This window comes from Myotis brandtii, unplaced genomic scaffold (assembly GCF_000412655.1).
Source record: "Myotis brandtii unplaced genomic scaffold, ASM41265v1 scaffold58, whole genome shotgun sequence".
NCBI lineage: Eukaryota > Metazoa > Chordata > Mammalia > Chiroptera > Vespertilionidae > Myotis > Myotis brandtii.
In genome coordinates, this window is record NW_005370176.1 from 1,540,791 (window position 1) to 1,567,868 (window position 27,078).

At 34.8% G+C, this 27,078-nt stretch overlaps 1 protein-coding gene across 1 annotated transcript in view; it reads left to right on the forward strand.

The window, feature by feature from the left end:
• The window catches only part of CCDC18 (coiled-coil domain containing 18), a 153,774-nt gene that overhangs the window by 49,607 nt on the left and 77,089 nt on the right, over window positions 1-27,078 (forward strand). Inside the window, exons 11-20 of the mRNA XM_014550012.1 lie at window positions 552-676; window positions 1,758-1,918; window positions 7,382-7,605; window positions 8,831-8,941; window positions 9,414-9,545; window positions 14,029-14,163; window positions 14,321-14,398; window positions 20,694-20,810; window positions 22,259-22,426; window positions 25,564-25,706. Coding sequence (XP_014405498.1) covers window positions 552-676; window positions 1,758-1,918; window positions 7,382-7,605; window positions 8,831-8,941; window positions 9,414-9,545; window positions 14,029-14,163; window positions 14,321-14,398; window positions 20,694-20,810; window positions 22,259-22,426; window positions 25,564-25,706 — 1,394 coding nt within the window. The remainder of the gene's footprint in view (window positions 1-551; window positions 677-1,757; window positions 1,919-7,381; window positions 7,606-8,830; window positions 8,942-9,413; window positions 9,546-14,028; window positions 14,164-14,320; window positions 14,399-20,693; window positions 20,811-22,258; window positions 22,427-25,563; window positions 25,707-27,078) is intronic.

Here is a 27,078-nt window from a genome sequence, read left to right on the forward strand (position 1 = left end):
GTTGGCTTCCTCCTTCAATGAAGGAAGCAAGCCTCATGTTCGCTTTAAGCTGCCTGGCTGCCAGCCGCCATCTTGGCTGTCAGTTAATTTACATATCTCCCTGATTAGCCAATGGGAAGGGTAGCGGTCGTACGCCAATTACCATGTTTCTCTTTTATTAGTGTAGATACACACACACACACACACACACACACACACACACATATATAGTTTAGTGCATTTTAAAAAATACTACATGGCTAAAAAAATACTACATGTGCTACTGTTTTTTTTACATTCAGTTTTATGTTATGTAATGTTTCCATAATGATTTACATCATGCAGGTTTATTTAACTATTGTAGTTTTCCCATTATCTTTCTATTTCATAATGTATTTATACGGTCTATTGATGGATGTTAGGTTGTTTCTATTAAATTCACACAATTTCTCAAAGTTGGAGTTCTGAATAAAAAAATTATATCACAGATATTATAAATTTATATGTTGCCGAGACCGGTTTGGCTCAGTGGATAGAGCGTCAAATTTATATGTTTATTTTTATACTTACAGTTAAAAAGAGAAATGCTTGGTTTTAAATCATCTCTTGCTAAGCAACAGATGAGTAGTTTGTCAAACAAGGAAGACAACTACATTGGCTGCTGTGAGACAAATAAAATGATGATTTCGGAATTGAGGTATGGTTTTTAGGTTCTGAAGTTGTAGCAAATACAATGTTTTTAAAAACTGGTAATAAATTAAGATCTTTAATTGAAATGTTGAAAAATATACTAAAAGTCCAGAGTATTATAACAAATATCTGTTTCCACAACAAAGAATTGATTCTTTTTAAAAAATATATATTTTATTGATTTTTTTACAGAGAGGAAGGGAGAGGGATAGAGAGTTAGAAACATCCATGAGAGAGAAACATCAATCAGCTGCCTCCTGCACATCCCCTACTGGGGATGTGCCCGCAACCAAGGTACATGCCCTTGACCGGAATCGAACCTGGGACTCTTCAGTCCACAGGCCGACGCTCTAGCCACTGAGCCAAACTGGTCAGGGCCAAAGAATTGATTCTTAATGTTTTGTGATATTTGTTTCAAATCTGTTTATTTAAATAAAAAATAAAACATTACAGGATAGATTATACATTTTGATTCTTACCACTAGTCCCATTCTCCTCCTTAGTATCCACCATCATGAATTGGGTACATATTCTTCAATCCATTTTGTATATGTTTGCACACAGAAATATACTATATGTTTATATTGTTTGTAATTTTGCTTTTTCACTCGATCATTTTTTAAATTCATCCATGTTGAAGTAGGTAGAGTGATTGATCAGTGCATGGATTAATGTGGTTAATTTAGTTTCTATAGCTGTATAAGAGTCTATCCTATAACAGTGTCACAATTTATTTATTCCTTTAGTGATAGTTACTGTGTTTCTAGTTTCTGTCTTTTCCATACAGTGCTACAAAGTACACATTTATACATGTTAACTATAATATAGATGAGTTTCTCTAGTATATATTCCTAAAAGTGAAAATCTGAGTTATAGCGTGTACATTTTCAATTTTACTAGGTATCACCAAGTTTCTAAAGTATCTGAACCAGTTTATAGTCCAATCAGTGGTAGAAAAGAATTTGCATATCCTGCCCAATAGTTGACTAATACCAGTTTTAAATTTTTTTCATCTTGAAAGGTAAAAAATAGTATGATATTTTTATAGAACCTTTCTAATATTTTTTGGCTTCTTTTCTCTGTGCTAGGATTAAGCTTGCAATAAAAGAGGCAGAAATTCAAAAGCTCCAGGCAAATCTAACTGCAAATCAGTTATCTCAGAGTCTTATTTCTCATAATGACATCAAAGAAAATGGCAAATTACATAGTTTAGAAACAGAACCTGTAAAACTAGGAACTAGTCAAGTAGGTGAGTATATTTTATTGAATTTTTAAAATAAATTATGATCAGAGTTCTCTGTGGTAGTTTTTTTTTAAATTAAATCTTTATTGTTCAGGTTACGATAGTTTTTTAAAAATAAATGGCTTACCAACTATTATCAAACATACTAAATAATCTGTTATTACTAGTTATGGATTGATAAGACAGCAAAAATTATTTCAAAATTCTTAAATTTTGCATGATTCTTTAAAAATGTACTTTAGCCCTGGCCGGTTTGGCTCAGAGGATGGAGCTTGGGCCTGCGGACTGAAGGGTCCTGGGTTCGATTCCAGTCAGGGGCACATGCCCAGGTTTTAGGCTTGATCCCCAGTGGGGGGCATGTGGGAGACGGCCGATTGGTGGTTCTCTCTCATCATTGATGTTTCAATCTCTCTCTCTCCCTCTCCCTTCCTCTCTGAAATCAATAAAATTATATTTTTAAAAAATGTACTTTAGCCTTAGCCCGTTTGGCTCAGCTGATAGAGGGTCAGCCTGTGGACCCAAGGGTCCCAGGTTTGATTTCTGTCAAGGGCACATACCTGGGTTGCAGGCTCCTCCCCTGCCTGGCCCCTGGTCAGGGCTCATGCAGGAGGCAGCCATCGATGTGTTTCTCTCACATTGATGTTTCTCTCTCATTGATGTTTCTCCCTCTGTCTTTCCCTCTCTCTTCCACTCTCCCTAAAAATCAATGAAAAAATATCCTCGGGTGAAGATTAACCGCCATCCCCCCCTCCCCCCAAGTACTTTATTAAAGTAAAATTTCCTTACAATAAAATATTCCCCTAAAACAAACACTTGATACGATTTGTTTGTTTTTCATGTTTATATACCCTTGTTACAATCACCACAATCAGTTCTTTTTACTCCTTCCCAGTTTACTTTATATTTAATTTTCTTTTTTCTAACTTTTCTTAAAGTTTACTTTAACTTATTTTCTAATGTATTTAAATATACATATTGTACTTTCATTTCAGATATTTTATATCTCTTGTGTGTGTTTATTTCCTTATATTTAGGGACGTTTCAGATACCTGTTATTAGCGGTAGACATTAGGTTGTTTCCATTAAACAGCTTAATTCATGAGTGAACCAGATTTAATTTTATAAATACTGTTTTGAAGCTTAGTCAGTGTATAGTTGAATGTTCCAGATGCATTTGACAAAAATTAATAAGTACTAGTATTCTATAATTTTTGAGTGAAGTGTGTTCTCTCTTTTTTTTAGCGTTGTTCTTTTTTAAAATTGGTTTTAGAGAGAGAGTTGAAGGAGGAGAGAGAGAGAGAGAGAGAGATATCCATCAGTTGTATCAGTTGTTCCATTTATTTATGCATTCCTTGGTTGTTTCTTGTGTGTTCCCTGACCGGGGATCAAACCTGCAACCTTGGTTTATCAGGATGATGCTCTAATCAACTGTGCTACCAGGCCAGGGCTGGTGGAATGTTCTTTTGAATGTCAATCATGTGAAATTGGTTGATGGTGTTAAGTCTTTTTTATCCTTAATAAAAAAGTTTTGTGTACTTGTTCTGTAAATGACTGAGAGTAGTGTTAAAATCTTCAGATTTACATGCTGGTTTGTTAATTTATTCCTTTAATTCTGTCAGTCTTTGCTGTTGATATTTTGAAGATATTATATACTTACACATTTAAGATTATTATGTCTTCTTGTTGAATGGACCCCATTATTATAGTAAATGTCTGTTTTTATTCCTGCTTATATACTTTATACTGAAGATTAGTTTGTCCCAAATTAATCTAGAAGCTCCAGCTTTTTTATTGAGATATAAATCACATATAACGTTGTATTAGTTTTAGTTGTACAACATAATGATTTAATATCTGCATATACAAGTTATTATGAAGTGATTGCCAGAATAAGTCAATATCCATCACCACACAAAGTCACAGATTTTTTTCTTGTGATGAGAACTTCTAAGATCAACTCTTTTAGCAATTTTCAAGTGCACTGTACAGTATTATTGACTGCAGTCACCATGCTGTACATTACATCCCCAGTACCTTTTGACCTCCTTCGCCCTTTGCACTCCCCCATCTGCTGCCCATCCGCCTCTGGCAACCACCTGTTTTTTCTCTGTATCTATGGCTTTGTTTTATTTTAGATTCCATCCACATATAAGTGAGATCATACAGTATTTGTCTTTCTCTGTCTGACTTATTTTGTTTAGCCTCATGCCCTCAAGGTCGGTTCATGTTGTAACAGATGGCAGGATTTCCCTTCTTTTTATGGCTGAATAATATTCCATTGCGTATACACACGTTTTCTTTATCCATTTATCTGTTGATGGCTACTTAGGTTACTTCCATGTTTTGGCTATTGTAAATAATGCTGCAGTGAACATAGGAGTGCAGATATATTTTCAAGATAGTGATTTAGTTTTCCTCAGATATATACCCAGAAGTGGAATTTCTGGGTCATATGGTAGTTCTATTTTTAATTTTTTGAGGAATCTCCATACTATTCTCTTTAGGGGCAGCACCAATTTACATTCCCACCAACAGTATACAAGGGTTGCCTTTTCTCTAAATCCTCACCAACACTTGTTAATTCTTGTCTTTTCATACCATTCTAATAGATGTGAGATGATATCTCATTGTGGTTTTGATTTGCATTTCTTTAATGATTGGTGATGTTGAGCACCTTTTCATGTGCCTGTTGGCCATCTGTGTTTCTTCTCTGGAAAATGTCTATTTAGATCTTCTGACCATTTTTTAATTGGATTGTTTGTTTTTTGTTATTGAATTGTATGAATTCTTTATATATTTTGGATATGAACCCCTTGTCAGATATATGATTTGCAAATATATTGTTTCATTCCATACATTTCCTTTTCATTTTGTTGATGGTTTTTTTTGCTGTACAGAAGCTTTTTAATTTGATATAGTCCTACTTGTTTATTTTTGCTTTTGTTGCCATTGCATCACCAAAATAGAGTTTAAAGAGTTTACTCTCTATGTTTTCTTCTAGGATTTTTATAGTTATAGGCCTTATGTTTAAGTTTTTAATCCATTTTTAGCTGATTTTGTGGTCCAGTTTTATTCTTTTGCATGTTACTGTCCACTTTTCCAGCACCATTTATTAAAGAGACTATCCTTTTTTTTCCATTGTATATTCTTAGCCCCTTTATAAATTAATTTGTCATGTATTCATGGATTTATTCCTGGGCTCTTTATTCTGTTCTGTTAATTTATGTGTCTGTTTTTATGTGGTACCATACTGTTTTGAATATTATGGCTTTGTAATATAGTTTGAAATCAGGAAGCTTAGTGCCTCCAAGCTTTGTTCTTTTTCAAGATTGCTTTGGCTATTTGGGGTCTTTTGTGTTTCCATAGAAATTATAGGATTGTTTCTTCTATTTTTGTGGAAAATGCCATTGGAATTTTGATATGGGTTGGATTGAATCTGTAGATCACTGCGGATAGTATGGATATTTTCACAATAGTAATTTTTCTAATCCATGAACACAAAACATCTTTCCATTTATTTTTATCTGATAGTTTATCACCAACTATTTTGATTAGTGTTTGCCTAGTATGATTTTTCCCCATAATTTTGACTTGTATTTTTATGTATAAGTGATTGTCTTATAGAAAGTATATATTTAGTTCTTGCTTTTATAAGCAGGTAGACATTTTTTGCTCCTTAATAGGAATGTTTAGGTCACTTTCATTAAATGTAACTATCAATCTTTGGGGGTTTAAGCCTACCATCTTGGTATTTGTTTACTATTTATTCTATTGACCTTTGTTCATCTTTGCCTTCTTAGTATTCCATTTTGGGTTTAAATTTACCATCTTAGTATTTGTTTACTATTTGTTCTATTGGCCTTTGTTCATCTTTCTTGCCTTATTAGTATTTCATTTTTTAAAATCTCCACTACTAATTAACTAACTATACCTATTTTTTTTAAGTGGTTGCCTTAGTGGTTAACATGTAGAGCTTTAATGTATCACAGTCTATCTTCAAATACAAAACATTTACAGCTTTAATGTATCACAGTCTATCTTCAAATACACAGTCTAGCAGCAGAAATGACAGCAGAGAAAAGTAGATATCTAAGTTATTAGAGAGAATAGAAAGAAGAAAGATGGATTAGCAGAAGGAATGCTAGTTTTTAGAGGTGGTGATAAATATATGTCATAGATTCTCTGACATCAAAGAATAGAGCCAATGATAGATAGCTAGTGTAGAAAGTGAAATATTAGCAAGATGGAGAGTTGATAGGAAGAACTAAAGTCATAGTACATCTCTACTTGTTTCCACATCTATGTGTGTTTTCATGCATTTACATTATGCCTTTATAAAGTAATTCTGAAGCTCCTGTTATCTTGAGGTGTGAGGATAGGTGTGTATGTTTATAATGGAGAAAGGGTGTATTCAGACAACTGCCTCTGGTAACCCTCAGTTTTAAAATGCATCACTGAATTCTCATCAGTTAGTTTGGACTGGGAGTTACTGTTTTCAGCTTTTATATCAGAATATTCATAATGATCTCAGGTTATCCAAATACATTTTATGATTAACTTCAGTTTAAGGAGACATGACAAGGGTTTTGTTGTGTTGTTGTTGTTTTGTGTTTTGTTTTGTTTTTTTAATATATTTTATTGATTTTTTTTTTGTTTTGTTTTGCTTTTTTAATATATTTTATTGATTTTTCACAGAGAGGAAGGGAGAGAGATAGAGAGCTAGAAACATCGATGAGAAAGGAACATTGATCAGCTGCCTCCTGCACACCTCCTACTGGGGATGTGCCTGCAACCAAGGTACATGCCCTTGGCCGGAATCGAACCTGGGACCTTTCAGTCCGCAGGCTGATGCTCTATCCACTGAGCCAAACCGGTCAGGGCTGTTGTGTTGTTTTTAAAACAATGATTTCTGTTAAAAAAAAAAAAGGGAATTTTTAAAGACAGAGAAGGGCTCTTCCTGGTACAAAGGAATAGTTTTTTTGGTATGAAGGAATAGTCTATAAAAGTGAGTGATACTGCCCTGACCTGTTTGGCTCAGTGGATAGAGCGTCCGCCTGCGGACTGAAGGGTCCCGGGTTCGATTCCGGTCAAGGACATGTACCTTGGTTGCGGGCACATCCCCGGTGCGGGGTGTGCAGGAGGCAGCTGATCGATGTTCCTCTCTCATCGATGTTTCTAACTCTCTATCCTTCTCCATTCCTCTCTGTAAAAAATCAATAAAATATATTTAAAAAAAAATAAAAGTGAGTGATACTAAGAAGAACTTATTCCCACTTTATTATGTATTTAAGTTAGAAAGTAATGTACTTACTATGTTCGCTTCATTATATTTTCCTTAATGTATATCTCATCCTCCATTCCCTTGACTATTCATTAGATCAAAAACTAATCTTTATGATGAAATCTTTTAACATTATAATAGTTTCTTTTGAAGTTTATACTGAACAATTTTCCTTTTATTTTTAGTAGCAGAAAGTATAAAAGATCAAAATCAACATACTGTGAGCAAGCAATATGAAAGAGAGAGGCAAAAACTTGCTTCTGGAATAGAAGAACTCCGTACTAAGTTGATGCAAATAGAAGCTGAGAATTCTGATTTGAAAGTTAACATGGCCCACAGAACTAGTCAGTTTCAGCTGATTCAAGAAGAGCTGCTAGAGAAAGCTTCAAACTCTAGCAAACTTGAAAGTGAAGTAAGCTTGAATTAACAGTTTATATGGGCTACATTTTCATACAAGAAAAAATATATTATTGAAGGTTTTTATTAAAAATTGTATGTTTAAGTCCAGTTTTATACATTTAAAAATATTAATGGTACCACATAAGTTATAAATTCTTCTATTTTTTTCTTTATTGATTAAGGTATTACATATGTGTCCTTATCACCCCATTTATAAATTCTTTCTAAAATTTTGTTCGGAAACATTTGCTTTATAACCTATGTTAAAAGTAGGAAAATACACTTTAGGGTGCTAAAAGATCTAAAATTTGATGGAATTTATACTGTGCTATACTCTTATTTCTTCTAAGTATAACTTAATGTGGTTAATACACATGTACAAGTAAAGTATTTGGATTATGCAATTGGAAGAAAAATAGTGGTAATAGAGGATTTCAAATTTTTGCAAACAGCAGAATCACCTGAGACTCCTGTTAAACATGCAGATTTCTGTATCCTAGTGATTTTGATTCAGCAGATACTGAGTTATGCTCAGGGATGTGAATTTTTTAAAAAAACTGCTTATGAATCTGGTACAGATAATGCTGTGGATTACATTCTGAAAAGGGGATAATGTGTGTTTTGTGAGTATCTGATCTTCATCCCACTGAGGTCAGAACAAGGATAACTCATTAGGTCATAGTGGACCCAGAACACAGGTGTCTGTTATACTCATCTTTCAAACCAGGGGCTGCCGCTATCTCTGGGGGCACTTTTTAAATGTCTGAATTCTCATCTTAAAGTTTGTAGCCAAGAAAAAGACCTGTGGGATAGGAGCTTGCTTAAGTAATGGAAAAGGAGATTTAGTCAGTCTGTAATTATAGCTTTAGCTTACTTAGAAAATTATCAAGTACTAAGATTAATAACTTTTTTTAAAATTACAAAATTAGCACAATCTTGTTGAAAATACAAAAAGGGACAAAGGAAAAATAAATCATTGATAATTCTATCATCAAATAACTATTGTTAACATTTTATTATAGTAATTTTAGTTTTTAATAGCTTCTTTTAAGAAATGGGTTAAGGTGTAATCCTACTTAGACATAGAGGGTCTGAATTAAATTGCTTATGTATTACATGGATGAAACGAGCTGCATTGTATCTCTGATCTACCCTCCATTATTTGTTTTTCTTCTAAATTGTAACTCATTTTTTAAAGTAGGTTTTTAAAATAATTTTTCATTTTGATCTGTTTTTAGATGACAAAGAAATGTTCTCAACTTTTAACTCTAGAGAAACAGCTGGAGGAAAAAATTGTTGCTTATTCCTCTATTGCTGCAAAAAATGCGGAACTTGAACAGGAGCTTATGGTAAAAATTACCTTTTTTTTTTTTTTGGCTACAAATTCACCATGACTTTAAGGCATTTAATTCGTGACAGCATGTTTGTTTTAGTATTATTATTATAAAATATATCATATAGGAAAGTATAAATTCTAAACTCCTCCCATTATTCCTTTTTTGTTTTCATATCTTTAGGTTAATATTATATGCAATTGTTACGTACATTTTCTCATTTTTATCCTAGTAGAGTTGAAGGAAATAATAGTAGTTCTTTGATATTCGTAGTTTTTTTAAGTAGTTTAATTTTCTCATTTTGATACAATTTTTAAAATAACCATTTTGGCTTTTTAATAAGTATTTAAATATTTTTGAAGTTTGATTTATTAACTACTGTGAATCTTTAAAGAATAGAGTATCACAAATATAATGCTTTACTAATATATTCTTATGTAAAACTACCTCTCAATTGAATTCTTTTCAAGTGTTTTTGTATTCCTAGGAAAAGAATGAAAAGATAAGAAGTCTAGAAACCAATATCAACACAGAACATGAGAAAATTTGTTTAGCTTTTGAAAAGGCAAAGAAAATTCATCTTGAACAGCATAAAGAAATGGAAAAGCAGATTGAAAGAGTAAGACATTAATATTTTTACAAGTAAATATAGAATATGGATGCTAAAAATTACCTTAACATTACTAGTCCAACTTCCTTTTTTTAATATCTGAGGAAATAAAGACATAGATAAGTTACTGGCAAGTACTATAATCAGAATCCCATTGCTTCTGAATCTTTTTTTTTTAATTAAGAACAACAGATTTTTAAAAATTGATTTTTAGAGAGAGAGAAGAGAGAGAGAGAGAGAAAGAAAGAAAGAAAGGAAGAAAAATTAAGAACAACAGATTTTTAAAAATTGATTTTTAGCGAGAGAAAGGAGAGAGAGAAAGAAAGGAAGGAAGGAAGGAAGGAAGGAAGGAAGGAAGGAAGGAAGGAAGGAAGGAAAAGAAAAGAAAAGATCTGCTGCTTCCTGCTGGGGATTGATACTGCAAACTGGGCATGTACCCTGATCAGGAATTGAACTAGTGACCTCTTAATACATGGGTCAACGCTCAACCACTGAGCTATCTCAGCCAGGCCTGGATCATTTTTAAATGCTTTCTTATATAGCACTCCTGCCATTTCAGTTTTAATCTTTTTTTTTTCAATTTAAATATATATTTTTATTATTGATAGTAGTACAGATAGCTCCCATTTCCCCGCCCCCTCTTCTCACAGCCCCTACCCACCCCCCCAATCATTATTTTTTCACATTACCAAACTAAGAGTGATTCTATGGATTCTTTTCCACTAGAGATATCAATTGCTTGAAGATTGGTTGAGAATAGAAGCACTCTTAACTGTGGGTGGAAAGTAAATAGTAAAAACAAAAGTAAAGAAAAAGGTGTGAGACCAAGAACACAAGGCTAAGTAAAAATATGTATCATTTGTATATGCTTAATAGCAGAATGGAGCTAATGAGGAAAAAAATATGAGCTTGAAATATAGAGCAATAGACATTATTCAGTCTGAGCAACAGAGAGAAAAAAAAAATTTGGAAGAAAATGAACAGAGCCTCAGGGACCTTTGGGACAATATCATAAGGTCTAACATTCATGTCATCAGAGTCCCAGAGAAGAGAATAAGACTGGTACCAAAAAAATTATTAGAAGAGATAATGACTGAGAACTTCACAGTTTTATTGAAGGAAATAGCTCAGCCCATGTGGCTCAGTGGTTGAGCATCAACCCATGAACCAGGAGGTCACTGTTCGATTCCTGCTCAGGACACATGCCCAGGTTGTGGGCGCAGTCCCCAGTAGGGGCATATTCTCTCTCATCATTGATGTTTCTATCCCTCTCCTTCTCCCTTCCTCTCTCTGAAATCAATAAAAACATATTTAAAGATAAAGTAAAACCCTAGCTGGTTTGGCTCAGTGGATAGAGCGAAGGCCTGTGGACTAGAGGGTCCCAGATTTGATTCTGGTCAAGGGCCCATGCTTAGGTTGCAGGCTCAATCCCCAGTTGGGGCGTGCAGGAGGCAGCTGATCAATGATTCTCTCTCATCATTGATGTTTCTATCTCTCTCCCTGTCTCTTCCTCTCTGAAATCAATAAAATATATATTAAAAAAATAAATAATAAATAAAATAGAAGGAAATAAGTTTACAAATTAACAAGCTCAAAGAAGTTAAATCAGTGATTCCCAAAGTGGGCGCTACCGCCCCCCGGTGGGCGCTGCAGCGATCCAGGGGGGCAGTGATGGCCACAGGTGCATTTGGGGCGATGAGTAACTGCTATTAAAATTTTAAAAAAATTAATTTCCAGGGGCTGACTAATATTTTTTCTGGAAAGGGGGCGGTAGGCCAAATAAGTTTGGGAACCACTGAGTTAAATCAAAGAAAACAACTTTTAAATACATCAAAGTTCTTGCTGAAAACCAAAACCAAAAGTATCTTAAAAGCATCCAGAGAAATAACACATTGCATATAAAGGAACAAAGATTAAAATTACTGTAGATTTCTCATCAGAAACCATGAAGATTAGAAGAGAAAACATTTAGTGCTGAAAGAGAAAATCCATGAACCATAGAATTCTATGTCCAGCACAGATACTATTTAGGGAATATGAAAATATTCTTAGATGGAGGACAGTTTAGAGATTTTGCCACCAGTGTACTTGTTCCAAAATAAGGTTCTTCAAGCAAAAAGAAACAATACCAGAAGGAAACTTGGAACCTCAGGAGTGAGGGAAGAACAACAAAAACAGTAACTATTTGGTTAGATACAATGCACTATTTTTCTTCTCTTAAGGTTTTAGGACATTTGAAGAAAAAAATTATAGCATTGTCTATTGAGATTTTTAATATATGTTGGTGTAATACATTGGACAACTACAACATAAAAGAGGAGGTTAAGGGATATATATTTATATAAAGTTTCTACATTTTATTTCAAGTGGCAAAATTTAATTCTCAGCAAAGTATGAAGAGTTAAATATGTATATTATAATCTTAGCAAAACCACTAAAAATGACATAGTAAAGAGCCAATAGATAAAATAGAATTCTGAAAATATTCATATATTTAAAAGAAGACTGGACAGTAGAAACAGGAAGGAAAACAGGATTCAAAGAGAAAACTAATAATGAAATGATATGTTTAACCATTTGTACACCATAAGCGTCTATAGACGCAAGCGGCGGACCTTTTTTAATTAAATTCAAAATATCGTGGCAGTTAACTGGTTAAATCCAGTCTTATAAAATATTACTTTATTTTTTAATTTATTAATTTTAGAGAGTGAGAGAGAGAGAGGCATCAATTTGTTGCTTCACTAATTTATACATTCATTGATTGCTTCTTATATGTGTCCTGACTGGAGATCGAACGTGCAACCTTGGTATATGGGACGACACTAACCAACTGAGCTACCAGGCTAGGGCTCAAATATTACTTTAGATGTAAATGTTCTAAATACATCAAATAAAAGATGTGAGATTGGATTTAAAAAATTAACTCAAATATATATGCTCTTCAAGAAATACATCCTATATAATAAAACCATAATATGGAAATCAACCGAAGAATGGAACGACCAGTCGCTATGACGTGCACTAACCACCAGGGGGCAGACGCTCAATGCAAGAACTGCCCCCTGGTGATCAGTGCGCTCTCACAGGGGGAACGCTGCTCAGCCAGAAGCTGGTTGGCGGGAGCCTCTTTTGCCTCCAGTGCAATGCCTAGGGGAGCAGGCTTAAGCCGGCAGTCGGACATCCCCCGAGGGGTCCCTGACTGCGAATGTCGTGCACTAGGCCTCTAGTGTTAAATATAAAGATGTAGTAGATAGGTTAAATATAAAAGGTTGGAAAAAGATGTCCCAGGCAAAGAAAAGGAAGCTGCAGTGGCTATATAAATATCAAAGTAGATGTCAAAAGAAAGAAAATTGCAATTGAAAAAGAGGAACATTACATAATGATAAAAGGCTCAAACAGTCTTAAATGTGTAGGTACCTAACAAAAGAATTGAGCGTCTGCCCCCTGGTGAAAATACATGGAGTAAATGTGAAGAAGTCTGAAAGGAGAAAGAAATTAATCCAAAACTATAGTTGGAGACATCAACACTACTCTTTTATGTAATCAACAGAATAAGTAGCCATAAAAATCAGCAAAGATAGCCCAGCCAGTGTGCTCAGTGGTTGAGTGTCAACCCATGAACCAAAGACCACCAGTTCAATTCCCGGTCAGGGCACATGCCCAGGTTACGGGTTTAATCCCTGGTAGGGGGCATGCCTGAGGCGGCCAATTGATGATTCTCTCTCATCATTGGTTTCTATCTCTCCCTCTCCCTTCCTTTCTCTTTAAAATCAGTAAAAAATATATTTTTTAAAAATCAGCAAGGATATAGAACTCACCTGAACACCACTGTCTATCAAATTAGCCTAATTGACATTTATAGAATATTTCGCCCAACAATAGAATATACATTCTTCTCAGTGTACCTTCATGAAATGTGCACTAAGGTATGCCATACCCTAGGTCAAAATAAGCTTTATCAAATGTAAAAATTGAAATCATACATAGAATGTCCTCTGACTTTAATGGAATTAAACTAGAAACCATTAAGATATCTGAAAGGTCCCCAAATACTTGAAGCTAAGCAATACACTTCTAAATAATCCATGGATCAAAAAGTACGTCTCAAGGTTAATTAAAACAATTCACACTGAATGAAAATGAAAACACAACATAAAAATTGTGGGGTGCAGCTAGAGCAGCTCTGGGAAGCTTATAGCACTAAATGCATATATTAAAAGCACAAAAAATGTATAAGAATGAAACACACCACAGAATGATACAGTTCAATTTCAGTCTAGTATTGGTGAAGGAGTAAAGGGATAAGACGTGGGCATGTGATTTCATTTCTTCTCTAAAAGAAGGGAAACGAAAGGAAATTTGGTAAAATGCAAAAATCTATGTAATTTCAGTAATTTAACATGAATTATATTTCTTTTTATATATTTAAATGTTTTAAAATTTTGAAAAATTTGACATGAAAATTAATAAATCTTATTTTTATGTTAAGCTTGAATCTCAACTAGAGAAAAAAGACCAGCAATTTAAAGAGCAAGAAAAGACTATGTCCATGTTGCAGCAAGACATAATATGCAAACAGCATCATCTTGAATCACTAGACAGACTGTTGACAGAAAGCAAAAGGGTAAAACCATCTTTATAAAAATGCTGTTTAAAAGCTGAGTAGTATTTTAAGTTTATGTTTCTGTAACATACCTTTATCAGTTGTTAAACATCACATAAGTAATGCTAAAATATTTATAACCATACTTATATTTTTGCTTATCAATCTATGTTTTCAGGAAATGGAAAAGGAAAATATGAAGAAAGATGAAGCTTTGAAAGCATTACAGAACCAAGTATCTGAAGAAACAATCAAGGTTAGGATGCGAATACTTAAAAGAAATTAAAAAAAAAATTTTCTTAGCCCTGGCTGGTGGCTCAGTTAGTTGGAGCATTGTCCCATACACCAAAGGATTGTGGGTTCAATACCCGGTCAGGGTACATAACTAGGTTTCCGTTTTGATCACTGGTCGGGTGTGTTTGGGAGGCAATCGATCGATATTTCTCTCTCACATGGATGTCTCTCTCTGTTTGTCTTTCTCCCTTTTTCCCTTCTTCTCTCTCTAAAAAATCAATAAACATATCCTTAGGTGAGGATAATAAAAATGCTTAAAAATTTTTTTTCTTAATGGAGACATTCCTGTGGTTTTTTTCACTTTTTTCTATATATTGTAAAAATTATCAGTATAAAAATCAAAAGGTAAAGATTTTACTTGGGTCAACGAACTTAGCTTCTGTAAGTATATTTTCTTCAATGTGAGTTTTGGTCTTAATTACTTGATAGTTGATAATTTAGTTTGTATATTATCTAACCTCTTTTTTTGCTTTTTTATATTATCTAACCATTATTTTTTTAACATTAAATTTTTTTTAACATTAGCTACTTGTTAATATTACTAGTAAAGAATTAACAGTGAAAGTGAAAGGAGATGAAACTATAAGCAGTCCAGTTTTATTTCTTTCTACCTGTTCTAAGATTAATTAGGGGATAAATTCAGAATTTCCAGATAAAATACAGTTTTGTGACTAATATATCTTCATGCTTAAAAGCATGGGCTTTGGAGCTAAACTGACTTAGGTTTCAGTTCTGGCTTCACAGTTTACTAACTGACATAACCTTCGCTAGGTTATTTATGCTCTCTGAACTTTAATTTTTTTATCTGTAAAATAAGGATAACAATAGTGTGAGATTCAAATTAATGAGGTACATAAAATGCTTAGTATATGCTAAGTTACTCAGAATTTAATACGTAATTACTATGTATTCAATATTTTCTCATTTGCATTTTTAGTATTAAAAATAGATCCAAACATACTGCTACCTTTATTCTGTTATATATGGCTTGAATATAAAGGAATTTTAAAAATTGGTGTTGTGTAGTACTAGTACTTTTGTCTGGTTTTTAATCCATTTTGTGACCTTGTATACCCATGTAAACACAATTATATGTTTATCCATAACTTTCCTATAGTATTTTCTAAACTTTTGACATTTCATGCCATGTCAATTCATTGCTTCATGTAAAACTAACCTCTGAGATAATTAATATTAAAAATCACTACTGTACAAAGGTTGTGGGCATGAAATAATTTTATTAAATAAAACTTATATTGCCACTTAACTCCTGTTTTTCTTTAAACCACCTAACACATATAACCCGTCATCTGATAAGTTATTTCTGCATATTAATAGCCAGGTAAGAGACAGGAAGGAAATCAACAAAAGAATGAATTATGATGTTGGTTTTTATTCCCTTGGTACCTTTAATAGTTTTACTGTCATTGAAATTAGAAACAAAATTCTTATAACTGAAGCTATACTTAATGATTCTTTTTTTTTTTAAATTGATTTCAGAGAGGAAGGGAGAGGGAGAGAGATAGAAACATCAATGATGAGAGAGAATATGCCCCCTACTGGGGATCGAGCCTGTGCCCTTGACCAGAATCAAACCCTGGACCCTTCAGTCCACAGGCTGACACTCTATCCACTGAGTATACCAGCTAGGGCTAAATGAGTCTTAACATATAGGATATTTGTAGCAACAAAAAAGAAGTTTGAAATCTAGTTCTCTTTTCTTGATTATGTCATTATCATCTTTGTTTCCTGACTTTTGGCTATGCTCTTCTGCATACGTTAATTAGTTCTTTGCATAAAAAATATTACGAATTTTCTATCTGCGGGAGAGTTATTAGGATCAGTTTAAAGTTTGGTTTTTTATTTTAATTATTTTTAAAAAAATATTTTTATTGATTTCAGAGAGGAAGGGAAAGCGGGGGAGAGATAGAAACATCAGTGATAAGAAAGAGTCATTGATCGGCTGCCTCCTGCACACCCCTTACTGGGGATCGAGCCCACAACCTGGACATGTGCCCCTGACCGGAATCGAACCTGGGACCCTTTAGTCCGCTGGCTGATGCTCTATGCACTGAGCCAAACCAGCTAGGGGTTAAATTATTGATTAACTGATTGATTGATTTTTAGAGAGAGAGAGGAAGGAAGAGAGAGACAGAAAGATAGACATCAGTCTGTTCTTCCATTTACTTATGCATTCTTTTTTTAAAAAAATATATTTTATTGATTTTTACAGAGAGGAAGGGAGAGAGATAGAGAGTTAGAAACATCGATCAGCTGTCTCCTGCACACCCCCAACTGGGTATGTGCCCGCAACCAAGGTACATGCCTTTGACCGGAATCGAACCTGGCACCCTTGAGTCCACAGGCCGACGCTCTATCCACTGAGCCAAACCGGTTAGAGCATACTTACACATTCTTGTATATGTCCTGACCTGGGATTGAACCTGCAACCCTAGCGTATTGGGACAGTGCTTCAACTAGCTGAGCTACTCAGCCAGGGCCCGGTTTAAAAATGTATCACTTAGAAAAGTATGATACAGCTTCTAGCTTAATGAGAGCTAGAAAATTGATGGGAAAATTCTAAACAAGTAATAAGAAAATCAGTAAATTAAAGTAATTTTTTAGCCTGCTATTAAATAGGAAATTGAGAGTGTTTTTTAGATTTAGATTCTATTTATTTATTGTTTTGTTTTTATTTTCCACTCTAGATCCCCCCCAAAAAGAAAGTCATAAGTGGGGTGAAGGGGAAAGAAGAAGAGCTTAGGTGCTTTTGTTGAAGAAAGGGTAGTGTAGAACTCCCATCCAGTTGCCCCAGGTTGCACCCCTGAGTAGGTTTTTGGTTCATCAGAGCAGTAAGTGTTTTGTATACAGTAATGATGTTGTTTATTTATAGATTCAAACTCTCAAGCTCTGTTCAAAAATAAGAAATCTAATGGAGTAGTGGATGTTTGGTTTTTATTATTTATTAGTTTTAATTGGTTTATTAATTTTTAAATTTCATTCTATAAAAATATTGAAATAATAGTAGGGAGAACATCTTTGTAGATTCACTGTTTGTTAAGTGCTAGCTATACTCACTTCATCTCTCTGTACACACATGCATACACACCCTTGTGTTTGCATCCACCCAATATCCCTTCCCCCTGCTCACACACTTCCCTTTTTGACAGATTACCTGAGAGGTTGCTGATGTCATAACACTCTGTGCCTTTAATACTTAAAGTTGCATCTCCTATGAACAGGAACTTTCTCCTTCAGGACCACACCACCTGTATATGCCAGAGAAAGTAAACAATAATTCAATAACATCATTCAATACACAGTTCATACTGAAAATTTCCAAATTATTTAAAAATGTTTTTACAGAGTTGTATTTTTGAAGTGGTTGTTTGCGGCAGCAGTCTCCGGTGTTTACCTATGCCGCCATCTTGGTCTCTCTGCATACACACCCTTGTGTTTGCATCCACCCAATATCCCTTCCCCCTGCTCACACACTTCCCTTTTTGACAGATTACCTGAGAGGTTGCTGATGTCATAACACTCTGTGCCTTTAATACTTAAAGTTGCATCTCCTATGAACAGGAACTTTATCCTTCAGGACCACACCACCTGTACATGCCAGAGGAAGTAAACAATAATTCAATAACATCATTCAATACACAGTTCATACTGAAAATTTCCCAATTATTTAAAAATGTTTTTACAGCCTTGTTGCTCAAAGTATGCTCAAACATTGACTAGCAGCATTAGCATCCCCTGGGAACTTGTTTGACTTGCAGAATATCTGCTGTGCCACAGACCTATAGAACAAATATGGAACTACGGTGAAGCAAGGGAAAGGCCTCTAGGGCAAAATTTAAGGAGATGCTTACTCTTAGGGTCATACAAGTGGAAGGGTCAGAACTTTCATGACCCTAAGTGCCTCTTTAAATTTTAACCTCTAGGCACCTTCCTTGCATCACCCTAGTCCTGGCCTTGTTTCTGAATTAGACTCTTTATTTCAGTGGCATGTTCAGAGGGTTTGTATACCTGGTAAAACCTTGATTTGCACTGCTTTTGCTTTGTTCCTTTTCTTTTCCCCAGTCTAGGATTTAATTATAGTTTATGTGTTGCATTTGGTTCTTTAGATTCCCCTAAATTCACTGTCTCCTATTCTTCATAACACTGAATATTTTGAAAAGTCTAAGTCAACTAGAACACCACATGGGTTATACTGTGTTCCTCCCACTGCTTCATATCAGGAGACCCATAATGTCTGATCACCCCATTATTGGCATTACTAATCTTTACACTTTATTTAAGGTGGTTATTGCCAGATCTCACTGTTTTAAGGGCACATTTTTTCCTTTATAATTAATACACAAAAATGTGCAGTGATTCTTGGAGACCATGTAAAGGCCTTGCTCCTCAACAACTTTATAACCATTGGTTTTAACATTTAGTGATGAATCTTGTCTGAATGAGTTTTTACATTATTAATTATCAATGTAGTGATATTCTGACAGTCATAGATTTTATTTTTCTCTGTGTAAGATGACACAAGTCCCAATGCTCATTCTCATGCTTAAGAAAGAAAACTTGCAAATATTTATACCTTTCATAAACAAATGTTAATTAAAAATTATTATGAGGGCAACAGTTGATTAACAAAAATAATCGTTCAAAGTTACAAGCTTTTAAAGCTGTTGATGGTTACATTCACAAGCTCTAGGGACAATCTTTGAAATCTGTGTCAAGATTTTCTTTTTAGAAATGAGAATTGTAAGGACAATTTCATGATACAGAATAGTATCTGATGGAACATTTTTTTCTTTTTCTGCTTATCTTGTTTAGATTTCTTTCACAATAGGATGCTCTTAAGAGAGAGAGAGAGAGAGAGAGAGAGAGAGAGAGTCCTGGCTGGTGTTACTCAGTGGTTAAGCATCCACCCAAGGCACAAAGAAGCCCACTAGTTCGATTCCCTGTCAGGGTACATGCCCGGGTTGTGGTCTTGATCCCCAATGAGGGACGTGCAGGAGGCAGCTGATGGATGATTCTCTCTCATCATTGATGTTTCTATCTCTCCCTCTCCCTTCTTCTCTGAAATCAATAAAAATATACTGAGAGAGAGAGAGAGAGAGTACCCGAGAAGCTCAAAATTACTGTATTACTGTAAGGACAAGAAAGGACCAAGACAAGAATCTTATTAGCAGATAGGATATGGAGCATGTATGCAAACTGGCTCTTGAACTAATTTTTCAAAAAATAGATTTGTTGATTTGGGTTACTTGTTGCTAATTTTCTCTTTATATTAAGCATTTGCAACTGTAAAACCCTTGAACCAAGTTACATTGCTGCCTTTCTAAAACTATTTTCACTGATTCAAAGCAAAAGCAGCCTTCTAGCTGACAAAAACATTTTCATTTTCTTATTGACTTCAGCATTAGCACAATATAACAGTTTGTACTCACTTTGCTATTTTTCTTGATCAAGGGAACTTAAGGAGTAGGCTCAAATACTGCTTTCCTTTTTAGAGTGTTTGTTTTACAGGTTCTTGATGGCTGGCCCCTCTATCTTGCCTTCTCCCCCAAATACACATCTCTAACAAATTCATACTCTTTTTTTAAATCTTTATTGTTCAGATTATTACAGATGTGTTCCTCTTATTTCCCCCCATAGCTCCCCTCCACCCGGTTCCCACCCCACTCCAGGCCCCTCCCCCCTACTGTCCTCGTCCATAGGTGTAAGCTCTTTGTCCATTCTCTTTCTGCACCCTCCGTATCCCCTTCCCCCCCGAGAATTGTCAATCTGCTCCCTTTCCATGCCCCTGATTCTATTACATTCACCAGTTTATGAACGACAAAGTGACAACAAATACATATCTATCAACAAGTGAATCTAAAAATCAAATGAATAAAAAATCTGATGAACAGAACAAATTCATACTCTTGATATGCTGAGCTCCTGCCAGCTTCTCACCATTCCCTTTTACAGAGACTTAACTCTGAACATACTCCTTCTTCCTGGAATGACCTTTTCCACTTGTTCATGTGCTATTTATTCTTCAACTCCATTTTCTGGTTTCCTAGTTTGCAATGAAAAAGTTAGTTTTTATGTAAATCTCTTCTGTATTCATATTTTATGTCCTAAGTTTGACTATATATTCACTGTTTGAAGCAGTGAATTAACATTAGGACATAAATCTATAAAATATTGAGCATATAATAAACACTTATTAATATGAGTTGATTTTTCTGTTTCGAATTTTTGCTGCTTAGGTCAGACAGTTAGATTCGGCATTGGAAATTTGTAAGGAAGAACTTGCCTTGCATTTGAATCAATTGGAAGGAAATAAGGAAAAGTTTGAAAAACAGCTAAAGAAGAAATCTGAAGAGGTAAATGAATATTTTCTTTACATATAGAATATTTGTCAAGTGACTTCTTTTTGAGATATTGTTTATTTTCAAAATACTTTACAAATACATCTATTTTTTAAATGATATTTTTATGAATAAATATTTTTATTGATTTCAGAGAGGAAGGGAGAGAGAGAAGAAACATCAATGGTGAGAGAGAATCACTGATTAGCTGCCTTCTGCACACCCCACACTGGGGATCGAGCTCGTGACCCGGGCATGTTCCCTGACCAGGAATTGAACCGTACCTTCTGGTTCATAGGTCAATACTCAACCACTGAACCATACTGGCCAGTCTGGTTGTATCACTTTAAATCAAAGTGATATGAAGGAGCTCAGCATATCAAGGTCATTTATTTAACCTCCTTCTTTTGGGAGCAAGCGAAGAATATTATAAAATATACATTAAATTATATTGCATTGGCCTCCTGGTGCTTACCACAGGCTGTGTGCTTACACTGACTGTACAGAAATAGGAGGCAAAGTAAACTCACCCCATATACACCTCAGCTCAGGCTCTTTGCCTGGTCTGTATTGTGAAGGGGGAGACATTGACAAAAAAAAAGAAAAAAAAAGAATTTAAAACTTTCTTAAACTTTGCATTGTTTATTCAAATTTAACAATTTTTTTGGCAGATTTTTTTGGAATTTGGAAAACTAGGACAAAGGGCATTACCCTCCCCCCCCCAATATAAGTGCTTTCAGATAACTTCAAAGGTGTCTTTTAAAGCCATTTGCAGGAATGCAATATTCAAGTCTTTAAATATTTGCAGTGAATAGGTATGATTTCTTAGTTCGTATTGTCATTCCTTTATGTGTTTGTTGGACCATGAATATTCAAAAGTGCATTGCTAGGATATAATTTTACAAACAATGGCAATAATAATGTAATAAATAGCACATAATGCTTTTGCAGCTATAATTTATTTTTACTAAGGGAAAAAGATACATCGATAGGAGTATGACAAAACTCATGGCCTCCTATGTTCTCTTCCTTCTTCTGGGAGGGATCACATAGAACATGCTTCTTTCTATAGCAGTGAAATATGGTAACGCCTACAATATTTCTGCCCAGGGAAGCCTGCTTATGACTCAAAAATCAATATTTTTATGGGGGCACTGGTCACACAGGAACAGCAACAAGTATCAAAATTTCAAAAGGAAAGCATGATTCTATGCCCTAGCCAGACAAAGCAATTTCATCTCTTAGGGAATGTGAAAATGCACATTCCCAGACACCATCCAAGGGCCAACCCTATAAGCATATCTCCTCATCAGAAAGATGGACCCGCCCCTCCACATAATAACCTATAGTCATAAATATAATTGTCCCACATGGCAAGTGTGATAACAAGGCAGACAGCTTTGACATTTTGTGTTTTTTATTTGAAGCATGTCATTATAATGACAAATGTATATATTTGTTAGGTATATTGTTTACAGAAAGAGCTAAAGATAAAAAATCACAGTCTTCAAGAGACCTCTGAGCAAAATGCTATTCTACAGCATACTCTTCAGCAACAGCAGCAAATGTTACAACAAGAGACAATAAGAAATGGAGAGCTGGAAGACATTCAAACTAAACTTGAAAAACAGGTATTATTGGTCAAAATAATTTTACTTGTATGAAATAGAAATTTTTACAATTGATAATACATTTTTGTTAGTTATATAAATTGGTGTTCAATATCAAAGATTTCATATTATAAGAAATATTCTATATTAACATCGTAAAATGGATAAAGTTCTATTCTTATGTAATGTGACCATGGGCACATTTTTTCATTCCGTACAACTTACTTATAATCTAGGCTTCTTCTTCAATATCTCCTTTCTTCCTGGATCTGAATATAATTCCTATATGAATCATCAGACCTTCCAATTTCTTTTTTTTTTTTTTTTTTGGATTAGGATTTGTGAGATTCCCCAAAGAAATGCCAAAGCACAATACTAAAAGAAAAATCACAAAGGATATCACTTACTTCTAAAAATAAATTATTATTTGAAAGAAAGTATCCTCAGAAAATTTATACTAGAACCCAATCTTCGCTCTTTCATTCATTAACAAATTCATCTGAATTATTCAGACAGATACTGTATTTCACATCTTTTGTTCTTTTCCCCTTTTCAAACTTTAGAGAAACATGTAAATTAGAAAATGATGGTTCTGTGTAATCTCACTACACCTTACCTTTATGACTTTTTATCTATGTATTCTGAATTCATCCTCAGCTTCTCGAATGGAATTAAAGAATCTCCTCTCAATACGTTCAGACATTTCAGGCAGATATTATATATTTTCTTTTCTAGAGATCACTCCTGTAACTCTCCATGTTTTTTGTTAAAGTGTAGGCCTATTGCTTGATATGCCTGATGTACAACTTTATTGTGCAGTATTTCCTCATCTCATCTGTGTTAGATTCCCACTTCCTGCATACCTTTGTCATTGATCTGGGTTTTGCAGGACTGGTTATAATTCTTGTTCCTTCTGGAGTTGTTTTTATTTTTCTAATGGTCTTACAGTTTTCTTCTGTTTTTTCTCCTCCCTAAGTCTGCCAGTTCATTTGTATTTTTCATTTGGTGATTTTATTTCTTCATGATCTTTAAGAGATTTTTGTGTTCTCTTTCTTTGAGGGTCTAAAGGAGTTTATATATAAAAATTTCTTCAGTATTTGGTGAATATTTTCCTATCTTGCATTTCTGTTCCATTATGCATAGGTTCTGTGCTATATTCTTTCAGATTATTACTCATCTTTAGATTTTTTTCTGCTTATGAGTGTGCTATCTAATTAAGCACAGAGTAGATAGATTTTTCATGGTTCCCTTCCCTTTTTACCTGGGTATTGTTTTAATTTTATTCTTGAAACTTGAGTGGATATTAATGATTTATACTCTGAATTTAGTTCTTCTTTGAGAGATTTTAGAAGATCAGGGAGGATATTAAAGTCATTGGCCAGAGATTAACTTTGAGATCACAATCATGTAAATGTTCATTGAAAACATGGAGTGGCTGAGATTTACTAGGAAGAGAATGTAGTATGAGGAGTGAGGAGATTGACTTGGATAGATCTGTGAGGGATGTAGGACATGGAAGCCAAAATAAGTATTTCATGATAAGAAATGATAGTTGGTATCATGGACTGTTGGAATTAATGCCAAGTAAATTGAGGGTTGTGAAATATCCATTGGAATTAGCAACATGGAGCTCATTGATGAATTAGCGTAGTTTCTGTAGAATGGCCAGATTACTACGGATTGAGGAATGAAGGAGAAGTGAGAATGATACAACAAGCATAGGAAACCGAGAGGTTGGGCTATGGAGAAGAAGAAAGAAAGGGTGGTAGTTGGAGGGAGGTAGAAGTAAGAAGGATGATTTTTTACAATAGAAGGGTCTTGAACATGTTTAAATTCTGATAAAAAAGAAACCAGAAGAAAGAGAGATTGAAGATAAAGCAGAGAATAGAGATAGTGAATAGTATGAGGGCCCCCCTGGCCAGTGTAGCTCAATTAGTTGAGCGTCAACTCATGAACTAAGAGGTCACCGGTTCAATTCCTCTTCAGGGCACATGCCCAGGTTGCAGGTTCAGTCCCCAGTTGGGGTTCTTATGGGAAGCAGCCCATCCATGTTTCTCTCTCTCTCTCTCTCTCTCTCTCTCTCTCCCCCCCCCTTTCCCTTCCTTCTCTCTAAAATCAATAAAAACATTTAAAAAATAGTATAAGGTTCCTGAGGATGTGGATAGGAATTGAACCCAGAATACCTATGATGTAATTTGACTTGTATAGGAGAAAGAATACCTCCTTCACTGTAGCAGAAACAGAAGGAAGAATGAATAGGAGTGAATGCAAGTCATGTTGGGAGTAAATGCAGGTTATAATGTTTGAGGGTAGATGGGAATCTTGTAATCCTTCACTGAATGAGCCAATTTGTGAAGAAGGAAAGGAACATGATTTGACAAGAGAAGAAAAAACATTTCAAATGGGGATAATGAAAAGGAGAATATTTACCATTATTTTGTTCAATTTTAAAAAATACATATGTTTTTATTGATTTTAGAGGAGGGAGGAAGGGAGAGGGATAGAGAGATGAAAATGTAGATCAGCTGCCTCCTACACCCCCTCCCCTACTGGGGATTGAGCCTGGGTTGTGCCCTGAGTGGGTATTAATGATTTATACTCTGAATTTAGTTCTTCATTGAGAGGTCTTAGAAGATCAAGGAAGATATTAAAGTCATTGGCTCAAAGTTAATTGAACTTTGGACTTCTTGGTTCATGGGTCGATGAACCACTGAGCCACACTGGCTGGGCTTGTTCAATTCTTGTAAGTCTTATTTCAGTGTTATGATGTGGCCACTTCTATAAATATGTATAGGAATGAAATACATTATAAAAAATTGTTTTGCTTTTATATTTCAAAACATTACAGTAAGTCCTCATTTAACGTTGATAAATTCCATGACTTTAAGTGAAATGACAAATAATGAAACCAATTTTAGTGTAGGCTTACTGATATAAGTGAGTTAGGTTCCTATGTACCTTATCAGTATTATAATGAAACATTGAATGAAATGACATTATTCAAGGACCTGCTATAATTCCTGGTCTATACTTTGATTTTTATAATACATCTTGAAACTGAATGATAGGCTAGGGCTACACATATATATTTTTTTTTCTTCTGAAGAATATTGAGCTGTGACTGAATTTAAAATACTTACTGAAAACTGCTTTACAAGGTATCAAAACTGGAACAAGAGCTTCAAAAACAAAGGGAAAATTCCACTGAAAAGTTGAGAAAAATGGAGGAGAAATGTGATGCAGCCACACATGAAGCAGATTTGAAAAGACAGAAAGTTATCGAGCTTACTGGTACTGCAAGGTAAAATGAATATGATAGTTTTCATTTATCTTCCTCTTTCAACATCAGTAGTATCTGAGTTTCAATATCAGAAAATGTTCAGGGAAGCTTTTGCTTGAGAAAGTAATTTATCTACCGTCTGTGTTCCTATAGTGTTTTGTTTGCACCTCCCTCATAACCCTCCTATTATAAGTTCCTTAAGACCAAGATAATATCTGGTTTATTTTAATGGGGCTCCTACAACAATTAGCATAATTCCTTATACCTCATAGGCACTTAGCAATTGTTGTAGTGAATTAAATTGTGGAAAATACTAACATTTTAAAGCAAAGATGTACTCACACACAAGAATGGGGTTGAGTTATCTAGGGGAGGGAGTAACTTAATAAAATAAAGCAGTGGTTCTCCACCTTGACTGAACTTTGACTGAACATAAAAATCACCTGAGGACCCTGGCCGGTGTGACTCAGTGATTGAGGATCGACCCATGAACCAAGAGGTCACGGTTCGATTCCCAGTCAGGGCACAGGCCTGGGTTGTGGGCTCAATCACCACTGGGGGCATGCAGGAGGAAGCTGATCAATGATTCTCATCATTTATGTTTCTATCTCTCTCTCCCTCTCCCTTCTTCTCTGAAACCAATAAAATATATTAAAGATATAAAATAAATAAAATGACCTGAGGAGCTTTACAAAGTACTGATGCCTAGGTCCCACCTCTAAGGTTCTAATTTAATTTGGCTAGGCTGGGCCTAGGCATCAGTTAGTAAAGAAATGCACCCATGAGCTGAAAGCTATACCCAGCCTCCCCAGACCTCTTCTACTTTGTCAACAAGAGTTGGCTTAATTAATAATATACTCATAATTAGCCCACCATTCTACCAATAGGAGGTGAGAGTTAATTATGCACTTGAACTAAAACCACAGGTCACCAGGCTTCTTCTCCCCTACCGACAGGAGTATAGATAGGGCCTTTGTGCCTTGAGTAGCAACTTGCTTCCTCAGATGTCCTCAACTCTCTCAACAGGGTCAAGCGGGTATCCTATTTTTCAAACTAGGACCACAGTTCTTCAGACTGTCTTTCTTCTATTGACAGGTGTCTGTCCACTAACACAGCCACACCACCAGTGTGTACCTTAATTCCTCAGAGATTAATCACATTATAACTTTGTCCTTGGTTATGCAAAACACCACTAGAAGCTATAGATTTTCAGCTCAACCCTTATCTCCCATAGTAACATCTCCATGTATTCTCTTCCCTTCTCCCACTTCATTCCACTTTCTGAAAGACTTCCATTGTGTCCTCTGGAATTCCCAATCCATCCTGTGACACATCTATATCCTCAACTTCTTTCCTCTTCTTGTAATAGAAATCTGATTCTCCCGAGGATATT